General features: G+C 36.7%; 1 protein-coding gene across 1 annotated transcript in view; it reads right to left on the bottom strand.

Annotated features, from left to right (window-relative positions):
• DHX15 (DEAH-box helicase 15) overlaps nucleotides 1–18,047 on the bottom strand; it is a 61,628-nt gene that overhangs the window by 10,747 nt on the left and 32,834 nt on the right. The window contains exons 5-10 of the mRNA XM_019453593.2: nucleotides 17,713–17,931; nucleotides 12,532–12,699; nucleotides 5,162–5,248; nucleotides 3,786–3,935; nucleotides 3,276–3,384; nucleotides 2,323–2,514 (exon numbers count right to left, since the gene is read on the bottom strand). Of these exons, the coding sequence (XP_019309138.1) occupies nucleotides 2,323–2,514; nucleotides 3,276–3,384; nucleotides 3,786–3,935; nucleotides 5,162–5,248; nucleotides 12,532–12,699; nucleotides 17,713–17,931 (925 nt within the window). The remainder of the gene's footprint in view (nucleotides 1–2,322; nucleotides 2,515–3,275; nucleotides 3,385–3,785; nucleotides 3,936–5,161; nucleotides 5,249–12,531; nucleotides 12,700–17,712; nucleotides 17,932–18,047) is intronic.

Below are 18,047 nucleotides of genomic sequence, written 5' to 3'. Positions count from 1 at the left end.
AAACATAAAAAATATCATGAAATCTTGGGTTTTGAGGATAGCAGTAGTGGTGGAAGGTTAAACCGCCTTTGAATTAAGAAAATTCAAAAAGGCTGGGGAGATTCAGCCTAGTTTTCCAGCATTTTAATAAAAAGATCAGAGAATGACGTCCCAAGTTTAAAAAAAAAAAAAAAAACTGTTATTTGAATCAAAACCTCAATATAAAAAGCAAAATCCAGTATTTAAAAAGTTGACAATTAGTCTGAAACAGTCATTATTTCAAGGGTCATCAAAATATGTAACTACAGTATTTGTTTAGAGCCTTGATGTTATTTCACATAAATTTTTAAGTTGTTACAAAGCGTGCACTACATTTTTAAAATACAACTTTCCTTAATTCACTTTAGCAATTCCATAGTCATAAAAGCAATATGAAAATAAAAATACTTAACAGCTTGGGACTTTTGTCAACACATTTTTTTAAAGCTCTTAAAACCTTGTCAATATAAAAAAGTATAAATGATCAGTCCAGATAGAAGATAATGGGAATAACCAACAACAAGATCAAATACAGTATCAATTTACTTTCCCATACAGTTTCCCCTTTAAAAAGATACCAAAGAAGCCAAGAGAGACAATGACACATGATCACAATAGGTAATAATTAAATGTCTTGCTTAATGTAACTGAAGCAAGGTAATACGTAAAAGTACAGAAACCTCTCAAAGATGTGAAAGTTAATGAGAACTAGCTCCCAGAATTAACAGTGGGAATAAGTAGCACCCTATAAGGCCCTTGATTTGCATTATTTACATCAGGACCTGAAAACCTCAAAAACTATTTAAATGAAAATCAAAGCATTATAAGCTGGGCAAACTTTTTGTTCCATGACTTCTTCCTCACCCTTTAACATTGTCCCCCCAAAAGCGTCATGCTTAATGACTGCTACACATAAATGTCCATTTTCTTGATATGCTAATAAACCCCTACGTTTTGCAGAGCTCCTTATTACAAGTAAAAGATACAGTTGGAAGATTTCAACTGTGTCACAATGACCAGTTGTTTTAAAAGCCTAATAATCTAGACTCACTCGATGGTAATTATATAGAATGCCTGATAGAGAAACTGGAAGAATAAAAACCGAGCAGATAACAAATAAATACACAAACAGTCTGTTAACTCTTGCCCCACACTTTCTCTACAAACTAAAATCCTGTGGAAGTACAACTGGGAGCATCTAACAAAAACATGTAAGAAAGGCAGACAACAACCTACCACCACCTCCGCAAGTGAGACTACAATTTTATTAAAATGATTCGATACTGCCCTGCCCATCTGCTCTGAGTCTGATCAGTCATAACTCTGCAAAAAAACATTTTAGCTAGTTCTTAAATAAAAAAAGTCACACCATTAAAACATACCATACATCTAAACTAAGCCAAAATTGCTATATTTAGAAATCTTTTAAATTTATCCTTTAATTCCATGTAAGATTTTGAATCATTTGAGGCATTAAGTTTGTAATTAAGACTAATAAACCACTCTGAAACTGGAAGTCATTCTCCCCAGTACTGGAACCAGTAGTATAGAATACTTTGACCATCAGTAAAAACGTAAGATGTCTTCTATTTTTAGCTGTGAGCATCAGTGAACAGTAACGAGCCGTATTTCTTCTTTTTGGAAAATCTAATTTCCAAGTTGTAGTTCATTCGTGGACTATGTTTTACTGCCACTAAAAACAGCATGATTTGTTCAGCTTAATGCTCTAATTTCCAAAATTAGCAAGTTTATCTTTTAGGTATATTTCTTTGATCAAGTGCTTTCTGCCACTGTAAAAGAATTATCAGATTAGATTCTAAGCCTAAAATTATACATTACTACTTCTATTTATTTGATACTAAGTTTAAAATTCATGTTTTGTTTGACTGCCACTAGAAAAGCTCAATTTAAGGACAGTTGTCTGGGTTTGTCTCAGGCTCACTTAACAGTGCCAAGTACTAGAACAGGTTCTTCTCGTGCTTTCAGTAATAAACCGCAAAACTGACGGACCTATCAAAGAAGTCAGTTACAACTGTGTTCAGACGTACTCTTCCCTTACTGCAATTTTACTGCACTCAAGAGAGCCAATGTTTTTACTATATTTCGTGCACAACGAATTACTTTACTTTTGTAAATATTATGTCTTTATAAAGCTATTTACAAGGTATTTAGGAAACAAAATGAGTTCCTCAAAACCATCTATAAAATCCGCTATCATGCTAAATATTAAAAAACAAAACCAAATGTGAAGTCCACCCAAACTGTGAAGAGCTGGGCTTTGTTTAGTTCCTTTCCCTCTATTACCTGACAACATAGCAGTAATAGATAGGACCTCATTAGAACAGTTGTAGTCACAACTTGCAATAACCATTTTAGCGAGCTGTGGGTCTAGAGGAAACTCTGCCATCATGGATCCCAATTCGGTCAGATCTCCATCATCATTTAAAGCAGCCAGGTAATTCAAAAGTTCTAGGGCTCTCATCAGAGTTTCCGGAGCTGGGGGAAAAGGCAATCTATTAAACAAACTGCCTTAATAAGCAAAAATGTGATAAAGTACAAACTATTACAAGCAATCTCATTTTTCATTCTACAGTGGACCAAACTCAAAACTCAACCTGTCATCAAATTCAGTTACAGAGATCTAGCAAACTATGAATCATATAAACTTGCAAAATTTCCCTGCACAGGAGATAAAACTGTCATCTTCCTAAGTAAATTAAATAATTGTTCACAAAAATAAAATTAGAAACAGAGGTGCCTGGGTGGCTCAATCAGCTCAGCATCCGACTCTTGATTCGGCTCAGGCCGTGATCACAGGGTTGTGGGATCAAGCTCTGCATCAGATCCCGTGCTGAGCGAAAAGCCTACTTGGGATTCTTTCTCTTTCTCTTTCTCTCTCTCTCTCACTCTGCCCCTCTCCCTGACCCATGCCACACACACACACACACACACACACACACACACACGCTCGCTCTTCCTCTCAAATAAAAAAAATAAGGAAAGTTCTCATTTTCCTATGCAATCAATAATTCCGAGAATAATTTAGTTATTCCAAGGAAAGAAAACAATTAAGAAAAATTTTCTCATATAATTATCACTTCCTTAGTTTTAATCCTAATATACAAGACTTCTCTGGATGCACACAGAAGAAAAAAAGGGGGTGTTATGTGCGTCTGTGCATGTGGGTAAAGAATACAATGCAGAACTAGTGAATTCTGGTTACAACATTTGCTAAAATACGCTTTGAGGATTCATACCTGGTGGATCCATAAAGTCAAAATGCACCAAATCATCAATACCAAGCTTCTTCAACTGTAACACTACTGATCCTAAATTAGAACGCAAAATCTCAGGATAGGTGTTATCCTAGCAAAAAACAAAAATGTTTATTCTGTTAAACATGCCTTAATCCTCTTGCTCCAGAAAACAAAACATATCTGTTCTCTGCCTCTTTGGCTATTTACTTTGGCATTACTTCTAAACCACTGATCACAGGAGAAAAATACATGTGGAACATACCCGAAAGGGATCAGATTCTGTGAAACTAGCTTTATAAGGTTCAAAGTGTTTCTGCTGCTGTTCACTTCAACTTGCAACTGTTAACAGAGAGCTATACTGGTAGATTACACCATAAATCTCTCTCGGGGAAAAAGTAAGGAGGTAAGGGTGCCAAAAGGCAGGATGAGGTAAATAAAACAATTTTCTTCTGGTAGCAAGTTCAACTTAACCTTCCAAACACATAGTAAGTATACAGCAAACCCTCTTACCTGCATTTCTGTTTTGTAAGCTTTCTCGGTATAAAGTCTGAAGCACTTCCCAGGTCTGGTACGCCCAGCTCGACCAGCCCTCTGTTGAGCTGAAGCTTTACTAATGGCTGTCACCAAAAGGGACTCAACTCTGATACGAGGATTGTACACCTATTGGAATGGAAATAACGTTCAGAATTTTTTTCTTCAGTTAAACACAGAACTGTAATCTAACATAAAGTATACAAAGTCCACAGCTAAACCCACAATAAACAAAGTAGTATTAATGAAGGCTGTAAATCACACTGAAATGGAAACTGAGAATGAGTCATCCTGTGCCTTAACTTTCTTTCAGATATTCTGACTCTATCATTCTGAAGACTCAAGCTAAGATGAAAAGGCTCTTATACACAGAGATTACATCATCTTTTTCTTCCGAATTTAAAATAATTTCAGTTCAGGCACCTGGGTAGCTCAGTCGGTTAAGCATCCGACTTCAGCTCAGGTCATGATCTCACAGTTCGTGAGTTCAAGCCCCACGTCAGGGTCTGTGCTAACAGCTCAGAGGCTGGAGCCTGCTTCATATTCTATGTCTATGTGTGTCTCTCTCTCTCTCTCTCTCTCTCTCTCTCTGCCCCTCCCCCACTCATGCTCTGTCTCTGCCTCTCAAAAATAAGTTAAAAAAAATTAATAAATAAAATAATTTCAGTTCTACCAGTTTTATCTTGCTTTAATATAGTGGACAAACAGCGCTGAAAGCTTTCGCCTGAAAAGAACCTGTCAATTTCAACACCTGATGTTCACAGTGAACGTTCAAGAAATATATTTTGAACCTAATCCACAAGAAATCAGTTACATACTGCCAATTTAAAGAGAAAAATTTCCATCAGAGACAAACACTACGTGTAACAAATTCTCCCAATTATACCTACAAAATGTAATCAAATATAATCAAAGATCTGTGAATCACAGAACAAACACACTATTTACTGAGTAGTCACTCCATTTGGCCAAAGTGCTTGGTATTCAGTACTGTAAACTAGAAATTAACACCTTTTCAGATACTATGCCTGGCAATAACAGAATCCCTAATTTCAAAGGGGAAGTGACTGATCTACAGGGATGACAATCCTGTTCCCTTATTGCTACACAAAAACAAAAAGGCCAAAGCAATCTTACAGGAAAAAGAAAAGCAGCCTAGGACTAAACATCATGCCTGGGCTTACGAAATGAGAGCCAGCTAGAACAGAAAGAGCTCATCACCACTGACGTTTGAAAACAAAACACAACAGAAAATTCTAAAAAGTAAATTCCAGTCATTACATGAGTAGATAGTAAGTACTGTGAAGCTAACACTAATTTAATAAAGTATACAACTAAAGTACCAACATATGTACCTTCTGTTTTGCAAATCCAGGATCGATCACAAATACCACACCATCTATTGTCAAAGATGTTTCTGCGATGTTAGTTGACACAACTACCTGTTAAGAAATAAATAGTACATAAATTGTATTACAAATCAGGTAAAATTCAAATGACAGTAAAAATAGCTATGACAGGGTGCCTGGGTGGCTCAGCCAATTAAGCATCTGACACTTGATTTCAGCTCAGATCATGATCTCCTGGTTCCTGAGTTCCAGCCCTGCATCAGGCTCCTTGCTGACAGTGCAGAGCCTGTTTGGTATTCTCTCTCTGCCCCTCCCCTGCACTCACGTGCGCTCGCTCACTCTCGGCTCTCTCTCTCTCAAAATAAATAAATAAACTTAAAAAAAATAGCCACGAACTTCTACTGAACAATGAATTTCAATCCAGTAAATAAACTAAAAATAAGGTTTCATCCTTAACAGCCAATGCAATATCAAGACAAATTAACATTTAAGATCTCAATTCAAAATTTCATTTAGTCCATTACAGCAAATTTCTTTCTCAACAAAAGCTATTACTTCAGGTTATCATTCAATCACATTATGTTTTGATTTCTTAAACCTAAGGATAGCATCGAAAGAAAAATAACGAAATAACACAAGCTTACCTTACAGAAATGCCTCCCTTACAGAACACTATTTGGTTATTATCCAAACTCTACAACATTTCAGTATTTTCTTTCAATATTTCAATATTTTCTGACAATATTTATAAGGAAACTTTGTATCACCAAAACTCAACATTTTAAACAAAATGGCACGTGAAGGCTAGGGGGTGGGTGGGGGGTCAAATCTCAAGTTCTACTCCAAGATCTGGCAAATCTTAAGAATCAACTGTAGATATTTTTCTAAAAAGAGTACAGTCTCAAACAAAACATCACTGCATACCAACCGTCAAGAATCATTTGAACCTTTTATTGCCAGGGAATAATGTTTAAATCATTTACATACTAATATGGTAGCTAGTTTTTTTTTTATGTAAATATACGATGGATTTTAGATATATTTTAGGAAACTGGTTGGGCTTTGAGACTAACATGTCATGCAATTTTTCTTCTTAAACAGTAAGTAAATGGGATTCTCATTAGTATTTTTTCCCAGAACATTTGATTTTCAGGAACAGAAAACTGCCATTAAGGGAAGATGCCTATATATGCAAGCAGTTGACACAGAAGATGAATCAGATATAGAGCCTGCTCTTACAGCTTTTACATTTTGTGAAGGAAGATTAGACATGGACAGAAAGTGTAAATGACGCCAAAGATTCCCTGTGGGACTTAAAAAGGGTTTAATTCCACAGCGAAGACAAAGGAAGCTTACTGAGAAAACGGCACTTAGGAAACTTCTCGAGGCTAGGGTGGCATCTGCCGCAAGAGAGCCGGGAAGAACTCAGCTCAAACTCGAGCACATGGGCAGAAATGTCCATAAGCACAACTAAAAAATTAAAGGACTCGTACCGCCAGGCCATCATGGAGGTCTTAAAGCTTACTAGGGAGCCACTAACAGGGTAATATTTTAGAATCATTCACGTATCTAAAACCAAAATCCTTCTTTTCACTGGGCAGCTGCAAAGACTGCTAACTAGCAAACAGAGAAGAAACATGGAGGTTTGAGGTTACTGAAATATTTTTCAAGACATTTAGATGATCCGCACACGGCTCAATCGCTAGAACTGAAGCAAACATAAGCAAAGCATATAAGGTTGACAGGTGAATTTGAATAACTATCCTGAGTTTAATATTCTTCTACAAAGTCAGCGTCCTGTGGTGGAAGGGGCAATGAATTTAGGAGTCAGGTGGCAGAGCTGGGGAGCAAGCCCGCAAAGATGAGTTCTAGTGGAAAGGTTTTTAACACTCCCAAACCTCAATTACCGTTTTTTTTTTTTTTTTACTCCTGCATATTAATCTAGATAAGACAAAGTTGTAACAAATAAAATTGCATAAAAAATGTAAAAATTCCTTATAAACTTGTTACAGAACCAGATACATGCTTGTGATTTCTTAGAGTCTTCTGGAATTCTGGGGTGAAATTACTATGGTTCTGGATATATATTTAGAACAATGGAGGAAATGAAAAAATTACATTTCACAGGTTTCTTCTACAACAGAATACAGTTAGTGTGATAAAAATTTCTTGATGACATCAATTCTTTAGAGTTACTTAAAAATAATTTTCCTCCATAAAATCATTTCATTTCATGTGCATGCATCTCCTTTTGGTGTGTATGTTACAAATCATAGCGTACTTACAAGGAGGTGTGGATTTGTGATTTCCCCAAGTGCTTAAGAATCACAGGATTAGGTCATCCTGGCAAACCCCAGGTCATTATCGATAGTCTACTGCTACCCAAAAGTCAAAGTAATGTTAAAAAAGACCAGAGAAATAGGACTTTCAAGTTTTTTCCCCAAAGAAAAATTGGTTAAAAAACATCTGAGCAGGACTTGCCTACCATACTGATTTAATAATTATTAAGGTGTCTAGGAGAAAAAAGGCAGGGTTCTGAAACCATGGGAGGTAGGTTTGGGGACAAAATGAGGAAAAAACTCACATAACAAACTGTACAACTTTCAGGGTGCTTCTTCTAATAATAACTCTACTACTAGAGATGGAGAGGCAATACTAGCTAAGCCGAAAGAAAACCTACATACATAACGCCTGAGAACAAATAAAGGAGATGATAAAAGTTACCCAGCTCCCTTGAAACCTTAGCAGTGGACTAATGCAAGCCTAAGTATGTTCTAGATGTTAAGTGGCATATGATCTAATTAGGAACTGGCCAGAACACAAAATGATCCTGAATTTATCAAGGGACCTACATATGAACAATGGGAATATATATAAATGGGATAAGCTTTCTAGACTGTAACATGGCAATACGCACTCAAAGAACCTTAAAAAGTGTTCAAACCTCATTGGCCAAGCAATTATTCCAGGTAAATAACCCCTAAATGTAGAATAAACTCTGTGGAAACAAGTTTGACGTCACTGCCAATTTTATGTTTTTATGTGAAGTGTTAAGATTAGACCTTCATCTAGATGTATCCTCTTCCCCCTCAGTAACGCGCCTTCCAAAGAAATCCACTTTGACTTATTTCAGTAATTCCACTTGAAAGTAGAACTCAGAGTTCGTTGAGTTGCTCTACTTGAATTCTACTTGGACACAATAATGCACTTAGGTTCAACTAGTCTGGATTTTTAGTCCCCAGGGAACTCTGCGGGGGTCGCCACTTCAGTAAGGACATTAACTTCTTTATTTGTACACGTCCCAGCAGCACCACACTAAGTTATCTTCAGATAGTGGATCATTAAGCCTCTCTTTAAAACTACAGAACCATCTCCACAAGGGCCATTTCTCTTTTTTATTGAGCAGTGTATGCTTTGAGCCATGTTAATTAGTAAACTGTAAGATAAGCTACAGAAAAATCAGCTATTTGTATGGACAAAATTAATGAAAACTAAGTGAAATTAAAGAATAGTTGCTGGATTTTAATAACATCAAATCTATAAAACAGCAATTCTAAGTCTTAGTCAAAAGATGCATACAAGTAATTTATTGATGAGCAAACTTTAATGCTTCTATAAAACTACTGTAGCTTGAGCCGAAAGTCAAATACGTGAATAAATGTCAAGCATGATCAAAACAGGTAAAATGGGGGTGCCTGGGTGGCTCAGTTGGTTGAGCGTCTGACTCCTGATTTAGGCCCAGGTCATGATCTCAAGGTTCATGGGTCTGAGCACCATGTAGGGCTCTGTGCTGGCAGAGCCTCCTTGGGATTCTCGCTCTCCTTCCCTCTCTGCCCCTCCCCTGCACATACTCCCCCCCCTCTCAAAAATAAACATTAAACAAATAAATAAACAAAAACAGGTAACATGATCTACCCTCACATAAATACATGCATTCTCAACTTTCTTGATCACTGAAACTTTGAAGCTGTTTACCAGCAGTGCTGTGTTAGAAGTCCATGTAAAAGGAACTCAGTAACTATTTGCAAAAGGAATGCTAAAGTTCCCGATGCCCATAAAACTTTACCTTTAATAGAGCCTACATTTTAAAACTTTAATAGTAAAAAGCTGTCTTGCTTCTTTTACTGCAATCATATTATAAACTCTATTTTTCATAAGTTAATACATTCAGTAAGATAACAAGGCACTACTTACAAAAGGTGCCCCAATATAAACATGGAATTATACTTAAATATTTTGGTGGAATTTTAAAAACTGTATTAAATATTCTCTTTGTTCCAAACGTTCTAACTTATTACCTTCTACTTTATGCTAGCTAGTATCCTTATATTAGAACAAATTTAACGAAAAACAGAATCAAATTGTATTTTGTTTTACACAATTGGAAGCAGAACATAAATCCCTAAACGTTCCTTTGTACTTTTAAATCAATTGTGAATATCAATCAGTGACAGTTTAACACTCATGAATGAAAGCTCCATTCTAGTAACTGGCAGTATAATGAATTCATGACAGAAGCAGCAAGCCTTGGCCTCTAGCCCTATATTTTATAATATAAACAGGACATTATCAAACTTGTGGCATTTTTGTTTAAAATAGCGCCAACAGGAAAACAGCAACAGAAGGCCAGTTCTTCCTGTTCCAGTACCCAGCCACTTGCCTTCACAGAACCTCTGCATCTTCCGCCATACCCTTCCGCCTTCCCCCAAAGTCCCACTAATCCCTTTGACCTCCCTAAGGGTCACGGTCGCCTGCGACCTGCTAGGTCATCGGCTCGTCATACGTGCCAGTCACGGCACTTGGCAGGGGTGTTTTTCTGCTATCTCTGGGTCTCAGCTGGCACTCCTACCTTCCTCCAGGCAACTTCTCCACCTGGCACCAAAAACAGGACTGGAGGAGTGAATCTTTCTCTGTAACTAGGCTTCCATAAAGACGTTTACTTTTCCTTAAACGTGCCAGGCTTCAAAGCTCTTTTTTTCACATGACAATGACACACCAAGCGCTAATGAAGTCCTCCCTCCCTCTCCTGGGTCCATCCAGGAGGGCTGTGATAATGCTCTTCTCAGGCTGGAAGATGAAGCTGACTCATGCCAAGAAGAGAACATGATTTCCCAGCAAGAGGTCCTGTAGCCTTAGCTGAATGAAACACCATCAATGGATGATGAAGCAGCACTATGGCCCTTGGTTTGACTCTGAATTAAAAGCCCAGGATGGGATTCCCCAAGCCCTGGGGACTCCAGTGGCCCCGTCATCATCTATGGCCTTCACCACACATATATCCAACTACTGCTGAGTTATTCTTTTCAGGAAGACAAAACTCTCCTCAATATCCTTATGATTTAAAAGAACACAAAAAGCAAGAGTTCAATTATACTCCACGAGCTTAAGCTGAAGATCCTAGAAAACGTATCATCTACTGGACTGGCAGCAGACTGAACTTAACTTTCCAATACACTGATAATTAACAGAGCAAAAGAGCTCAGATGTGAAATATATTTCAGTAAGCTCAGGCCCTTTTAAGTTCTCACAGTAACCTAAAAATGGAATAAAAAGAACTACACGAAAAGACACAAATTTGGCAAATCTTGCTATATATGTAATTTTACTCAGTGGTTAAAAAAAAACCATCAAATTAAAACAAATGCAGATATGCAAAGTGTACATGATTTCAAGAAAAATTTAATCATCTGCCTGCAGGCTACTCCTCTTTACTATTGAAATATATAAGAAAACAGCTACTTTATATACAACCACTGATACAGAATTATGCTAAGAATTCCACAAGTACTTTTCAGTCAACAGATCAACTTCAGAACTGTATACTAAAACTATCACTTAAACTTCAAGTTTTCCCCAAAGTTCAGAATGCACATAAAGTAACAGGGAAAAATATTTTAACATGTTCTAGAAACAGCACTACGACTAAAATAACTGGAAAAGTTCAACATAATGAAGCTCTGATCAGACAGTTTTTTAAGTCATATTCACTACTCTTGCTGATCTGAAAAACTCAGAAGGCTGATTTCTTCCTTATCAATCTCTTGTTAATTTACACTCCACTAAGCTGGTGTTGTATACCCTCTCAGTAAGTTCCTTTAATTTGAAAAATGTATCTGGTTCATTTAACTTTTACACAACCATGTAAAGAAATAATTAGCCCTGATATATTTAAGTACCTTGATAATGTGTAATTTTTCAATAATCATGATAAACATTAGCAAAAGATTGAAAAAAAGCAGAAAAAAGTTGTGAGACTCTGTTAGTCCTGAATATAGAAATAAGAGAGCAATAAATTCCAAATCTGACTGATAAGTAAATCATAAGTAAGTAATATTTCAACTGAGACCTTTTTCTACGTGAATATATTCAAGGAATTTATGGCAGCTACCATGAAGGACTAGTTTCTTCTAGATATAGTAGTACACTGTATACACAAAGCTTAATCCTTGATAATAATCTCCCAAGGTGATGAAGGTAAATTATACCTACTTTCAAAAAGGAAAACTTTAAGGGATGCTTGGGTGGCTCAATTGCTTAAGTATCCGACTTCGGCTCAGGTCATGATCTTGCATTGCAGTTCGTGGGTTTGAGCCCCGTGTCAGACTCTGTGCGGACAGCTCAGAGCCTGGAGTCTGCTTCAGATTCTGTCTCCCTCTCTCTCTGCCCCTCCCCCACTACCATGCGCTGTCTCCCCACCCCCCCCCGCCTCAAAAATAAATAAATGTTAAAAAAAATTGTTTTTAAAAAATGAAAACTTTAAATCCAGAGATCAAGAATCTTCACAAATTTCATATACAGCTACTATTTAACCTAATGACTGACTCCACTAGTGTTTTTCAAACCTTTTCAAGCAATGTAATTTTACTTTCAAAGAATCTACTAGAACACCCAGCTCTTAAAAAAAATAAAAGGATAGCTGTTCTGTTTCAAACTGGAACTCAGATACCCGTCCCATCCCAACAAAGAGCCCAGAAACAGGTTTGGAAAACCCTTGCTCCCTTCCTATGCCAGGCAGACATCTATACTAAGAGAATCTACATTCCAGCTCTAAAGAAATCCACTTACTAATGGAGAGAAAGACAACACTAGGCCATCTCCCTCTTTTCTTTAGCCATTCTAATCAAACTCCCATTTAATAAGGAGGGAATGGGAAACAGTACATGCTCTTACTTTATAGTCAAAAGTTATGCAAAATTCCACCTAAATATATGGTTTAACATTTGCATTTGAAATAGATTTTGTAGTGTGCGATCCAGATCACTATCAGCCATCACTTAGTCCTTAATAATTCAATATACTTTCATATCTCATACTTTCATACTTCGATACACTTTCTGTATTAATGAAATGTTTACAGAGAACATTTCTATGCTAACCTTTCTTCCAATCGCTCCATTCTGCTTTTTTGGAGGCGGAGGCTCAAAAATGCGTTGTTGCTGCTGAGGCGGAAGTGTAGAGTATAATGGAATGATTTTAATGTCACCAACTTCAGGGCCCAAATCATCAACCTCACGCTTTATTCTCTTACAGGCTTCATCAATTTCCTACAAAATAAAAGTCTGAGTGTAAAAACAAAACAAACACACACTGAAACATGTAAGTATTTACCATTATCTTAATTCTGTACAGCTTATTTCGAATTTGGTAAATCCAAACTAGGTAAACCTCACTGGGTTTCCAAAACTACTGAAGAAATTTTCATTTCTATAATCAAATAAATAGATAACTATCTTATTGGCATTCCACACTCTTTTTCTTCTAGTCAAATGTCCTAATTAATTCTCAACAAATTGTACTAAAATTGAAATTTCTCACCCAGGAATATTTAACTGCACTCATAACCTTTTCAATTTTCACAATCTAAAAGAAATTGATGTGCTAGATATTTTAAATAAGCCAATTAGGCTTTAATGTCACGTATCGCTAATGTAATTATATGGAAGATTTGCTTCATTGTGCCTAATGAGAACAAACACCTTTACAGTATCAACACAGATATTTAAGAAGTAGGCTAACCCAAATAACTTAGCATCTTCAAAAACTTCCCCATCACAGAATATAATCGCAATGCATTTTCATTCAAATCCAGGTTTTAAAGAGAAGACACACAATGATTACTCAAGAGTGTGGGAGACAGAAAATGAGAGGTAGGTGAAAGCTCTAAGGGAGTGGAAGGGGACTTAAAAATGGGGGGGGGGGGGGAGGGAGACCCAGAAATTTAAATTTTACTGAAACCTTAATTTGGTTATACTCAGAAGTATGTTAAATAATGTGGAAGCCTATCCAATGGACGACCCAATCAGAAGCTATCTTTATCAACAAAGTATCTCTTATTTAAAAATCAGAATGATTAAACAAAAAAGGGGGAAAATGCATCGGGTAAATGTAGTCTGTATTTTTATTACATCAAACTAAAATTTTTTTCCTTGAAATGATTTTAAATCAAAATGCAATTCCGTTTCCATGCTAAAGAATACAAAGTTTCTGGGCACTTAAGAACAAAAATTTTCCCCTCTCGTTCAAATACAGTAATTTCCTTAAAAAACAGATAAGGGTCTTAGATAATTATCACACAGAAAATTACTATTAAGGACTTGATGTCAATAGTTCCCTTTGAAATCTGAAGTTTTAAAAGAAAATCAAAGACTGCTACTGATTGAAAGAAAAACTACAACAAATAAAACAAATATTTTTAGGGAAAAAAAAAGCTTTTAAATGCTGTATCTAGATTAGAATGCCCCCTGCTGGTATGCAAATACAAAATTATATCTCTTCCAAATCAAAAAGATTTGGATATAAGCCCCAAGTTAGTTTTTTTCTAAAATTAAGAAAAAGAAAATAGGAAAAAACTGATTCCAATATCCAGAATGTTTTTAATTTACTTAATTAAACATGTATTTGACCAGACAATAAAAGGTCCAACGCCAGCAAACATCCAGATGTCATATATCAGAAAACAAAGTACCCAAAATCGTACATTTGCAGATTCCAGAATTTTAACAAGGTAACTCCAGTTTTACTTGGACTAGGCTATCCAACGTGTCAAATGTGTACAGAGTTAAAACAAAAGCACTACTGCATGGGACATAAAGATATCTCTAAAGTTGAGAGGAAAAAATTCCGACACCACTTATGTTTTTTATATAAGCAAAGTTCTAAACACTTTTAAAACTGCAACAAAATTTTTCCTTAAGTTTACCAAATTCCCACAGTCAACATGGGAAGTTCAGAAAAGAACAAAGCTCATTGACATTCATCAGCATAAAGCAACCATCTGTTAGTTTTGAGCAAGATTGAGTGTTGAGACAGAAGCTCAGGAGTTTTTACGACTTTCAGCTCCAAAAGTATTAATACAGGTTAATAAATAAATTTGGACTAGTAATTTGAGGAGGCTGAACTCACTGCATATGGAAAAGACATTTTATTCATCAAAATTCACGGTAAAAGAACGTGCTGCTTTAAGAATGGTTTCAACATCTTCATATCACAAACAATTGATATTTCAGTTACAATCACTCTTATCTAATTCAGAAGTATAGCTTCCCTAAGGACTTTTAATTTTAATCATAAGTCCAGATTTTATGCATTAACATAAAATAACACAAAGAAATTCTAGAATTCAAATTCTTCCCAACCTTTCACCAATTAAGATTGATCTCCTTTACCCAAATTTACTCAGATTAGCACACAAGCATTACTGTTTAAGTGGTCAAAATGGTAAAATGCTCGTAAAAAATCATTTTAAAATTTCATGAGAAAACTAAATTTTATGGGTGCTATTCAAATTTATGAAGACAAGAGTCCTGAGAATTCTAGGAATCTACCATTTAACTGACCATGTAAAAGTAACACAGATTCACAGCCATGGAAAAATAGTATTTTATATGTCTTTGAGTCAGCTCTACTAAATGCAATCGGTGAAACAAAATACATTAGGTACTCTGCTACTTTCTCCCTAATGATCTTCAAAATTCAAGCCTAGTCACCTAAAGGGTATTTAAAAATATAACAGGGCACATGCAAAACTAGTTCACAATTACAGTTAATAACTTCACTGGAAAACATATACTCCAGCACACATCTGAAAACCATGGGGCTTACTCCCTTTTCCCAAATATGGGATGGCTGCCAAAATATCAAGTATATGAAGTTAAATCATAGAAAAACCTTTCATGAGACCATCTGATATTTGATAAAATTCTAATTTGCTTAGTTATCTGAATATAATGGCTATTTTAAGAAGTCGTTTAAGAAAATACGCTATGCACTCTAGATGAAGAAACTACAGACCAGATACAAAAGGACAAAAAGACCTCAACAACCTAAACACTGCATTAGAGCATACATACTGTTTATATGCCATCAAAAAAGCATTTGGTACTCTTGTTTACAAAATATATAAAAATTCTTCCATTCAAAACACATAGGAAGACTAGTAGCAACAGAGGTGTATCCGTAAAACTGAATTTGCAACACGTTTTATATCCCAAAAGAAAAAGTATGACTGCGTTGGGAATGATTTTCCACCCAGGGGACATGTGGCAATGTCTGCAGACATTTTTGGTTGCTACCACCGGAGGAGGGAATGTTACTGCATCTAACGGATAAGGCCAAAGATGCCACAATGCACAGGGCGCCCCACAACAAAAATACTGATTGAACTACCAGGTAAACAGCGCTGAGGTTGAAAACCCTTGCTCTATAGAAAAGGAACCACGGCCAATGGGACACAAATTGTAAATTACATGAATACTGAAGAAATGCAGGGATAAACAATTACTCAACATTTCTAGCTCTTAAAGCAATAGCATTTGCTCAAATAGTATGTATACCAAGCATTCCCGTAGAAACTGAATACAAATAAAATAATTCACATTCCAACAGAGGCAGGCAATCACACAGAAGACCTCTGATTTTGGTATCTGGGAGAACTAGGGCAATTCCCCACAACCCTGTCCAGAGTTGTGTCATTAACGTACTACAGGAATTATACAGGCTTAGACATTCCTCTGGGCCAGTGACCTTTAAACCTAAGGAAATATAAAAGTGGCCTGTAGACCTCATCAAAGATGCAGATTCCTATATCTGGCCTCAGGTTTCACCTATTTCTGCAAGTCTGGAACAGGACCAAGAACTCGCTTTAACAAACTCTCCTTCCCCAGGCAGGCAGTCCACTGGCCACACTTGAGAAATGTTCTGGGGCAGAGTTCAGACCTTTTACCATAAGGGCCAAAACCATCAGGCTTTGCATCCACACAGCCTGTCTGTTGCACATTGTTTGGTCTTATTTACAACATTTTAGAAATGTGAAAACAGGGGCACCCGGGTGGCTCAGTCGGTTAAGTGTTCGACTCTCGTTTCAGCTCAGGTCACGCTCTCACAGTGTGTGGGCTCCAGGCTGGCAACTAGGAGCTTGCTTGGGATCCTCTCTCCTGCCCCTCCCCCGCACTCTTACTCTCTCCTCTCTCAAAATAAATAAATAAACTTAAAACGGAAAAAAAAATTCTTAACTAATGGGCCATACAAAAACTGAAACAGGAAAAGGGTGGTCACAGGTAGCTCTTTATTCAAATGCTGTAAAATTAAAATTTAGTCCTTCCTCTCACTAGCCACATTCAAACACTCACAAGCCATACGCTACCGCTGACTACCACACTGAACAGCACAGTTACAGAACACATGTGGCACTGAAAAAAGGTCTAACAGAACAACGCCGCTCTAGAACCTGTGCGACTCAAACCTGGGGAGCTTCAGCATTACCCGGAAGCTTGTCAGCAACAGTCTCAGATTCCACCCGACCTACTGAATCAGAATCTGCAAATTTTCTACGTGATCTGCACATATGTCAGTTTGAGAAGCACATTCTAGAAAACCCCTAAAGCCTACTGAAACAGAAGACAAATTCTAAGAACAGCCTCCACCAAAAGGCTCTCTGAAACGGATTTATCCAGACAGCTTTTTCCTCCACTTCAGCTCCAGAATGTCACAGCACACCTATAAAGCTACCGTGGGAAAGAAGTTTAAAACATGCAGCACCTGAGAATAAAACGTGTATCTTAAAACGGGTAAATTCTAACTAAAAAATTTCAACGATTCCTTACAATCCTCAGCGCGCACACAGATGACCAAACCGAAACACAAACATTCATTCTGACGTTGGATGGGCATCCAAGTTACTCAAGTTCATTCACAAGCTAACGTAACAACCCGACTTCATAGGGGTCGTGTGGATCAAATTCATACCTCAGCAAAACTGCAAATTACCACACACCACTACTTACCGCACCCAGGTCTCTCCAAAGTCGAGACTACAGCTGCTAAATCGTGAAATTCTAAAACAATTTATTCTCAGGGTAATTAACACTAATGACACAGAGGTATCCACAGAGTATACAAAGGGGTTATGTATTTCATATATAAATGCCATCAGGCTGAAGAGAAACTTTATACCATGGGATAAGAAATATGTGGTTAATATATGCCAAGTTCTTGGGCTTAAAAAGTTGCATAATTTAATATGTTTAAAGGCTAAATAATGAAGCAAACAATGACGATACCTCTTGACCAGTTAAGAAAAGTAAAAGATCTCCCTCCTCCTCTTCACACATGTGAATTTGGATCACTGTTCGAATGGCTGCTTCAAGATAATCTCTCTCTGGTTCAGGAGTATAAAAGATTTCAACAGGATGTGTACGCCCAGGAATAGTTAAGAGAGGACAGTTATCAAAGTAAATCTGGAATTTCCCTGCATCCAGAGTAGCGCTCATAACTATAACCTGCAAAGAAAACAGTCAATTATTTAAAGTTGTCTTCAAGGATTCTCCCATGGTCTTCAGGAAAAAAAGACAAGTAAATGTTTACTCTTCTATATGCATCAATTATAAAAAAGCCT

The sequence above is a fragment of the Panthera pardus genome, unplaced genomic scaffold, assembly GCF_024362965.1.
Source record: "Panthera pardus isolate Hobbes unplaced genomic scaffold, ASM2436296v1 HiC_scaffold_13, whole genome shotgun sequence".
NCBI lineage: Eukaryota > Metazoa > Chordata > Mammalia > Carnivora > Felidae > Panthera > Panthera pardus.
This window is presented reverse-complemented; position numbering and strand designations above follow the sequence as displayed.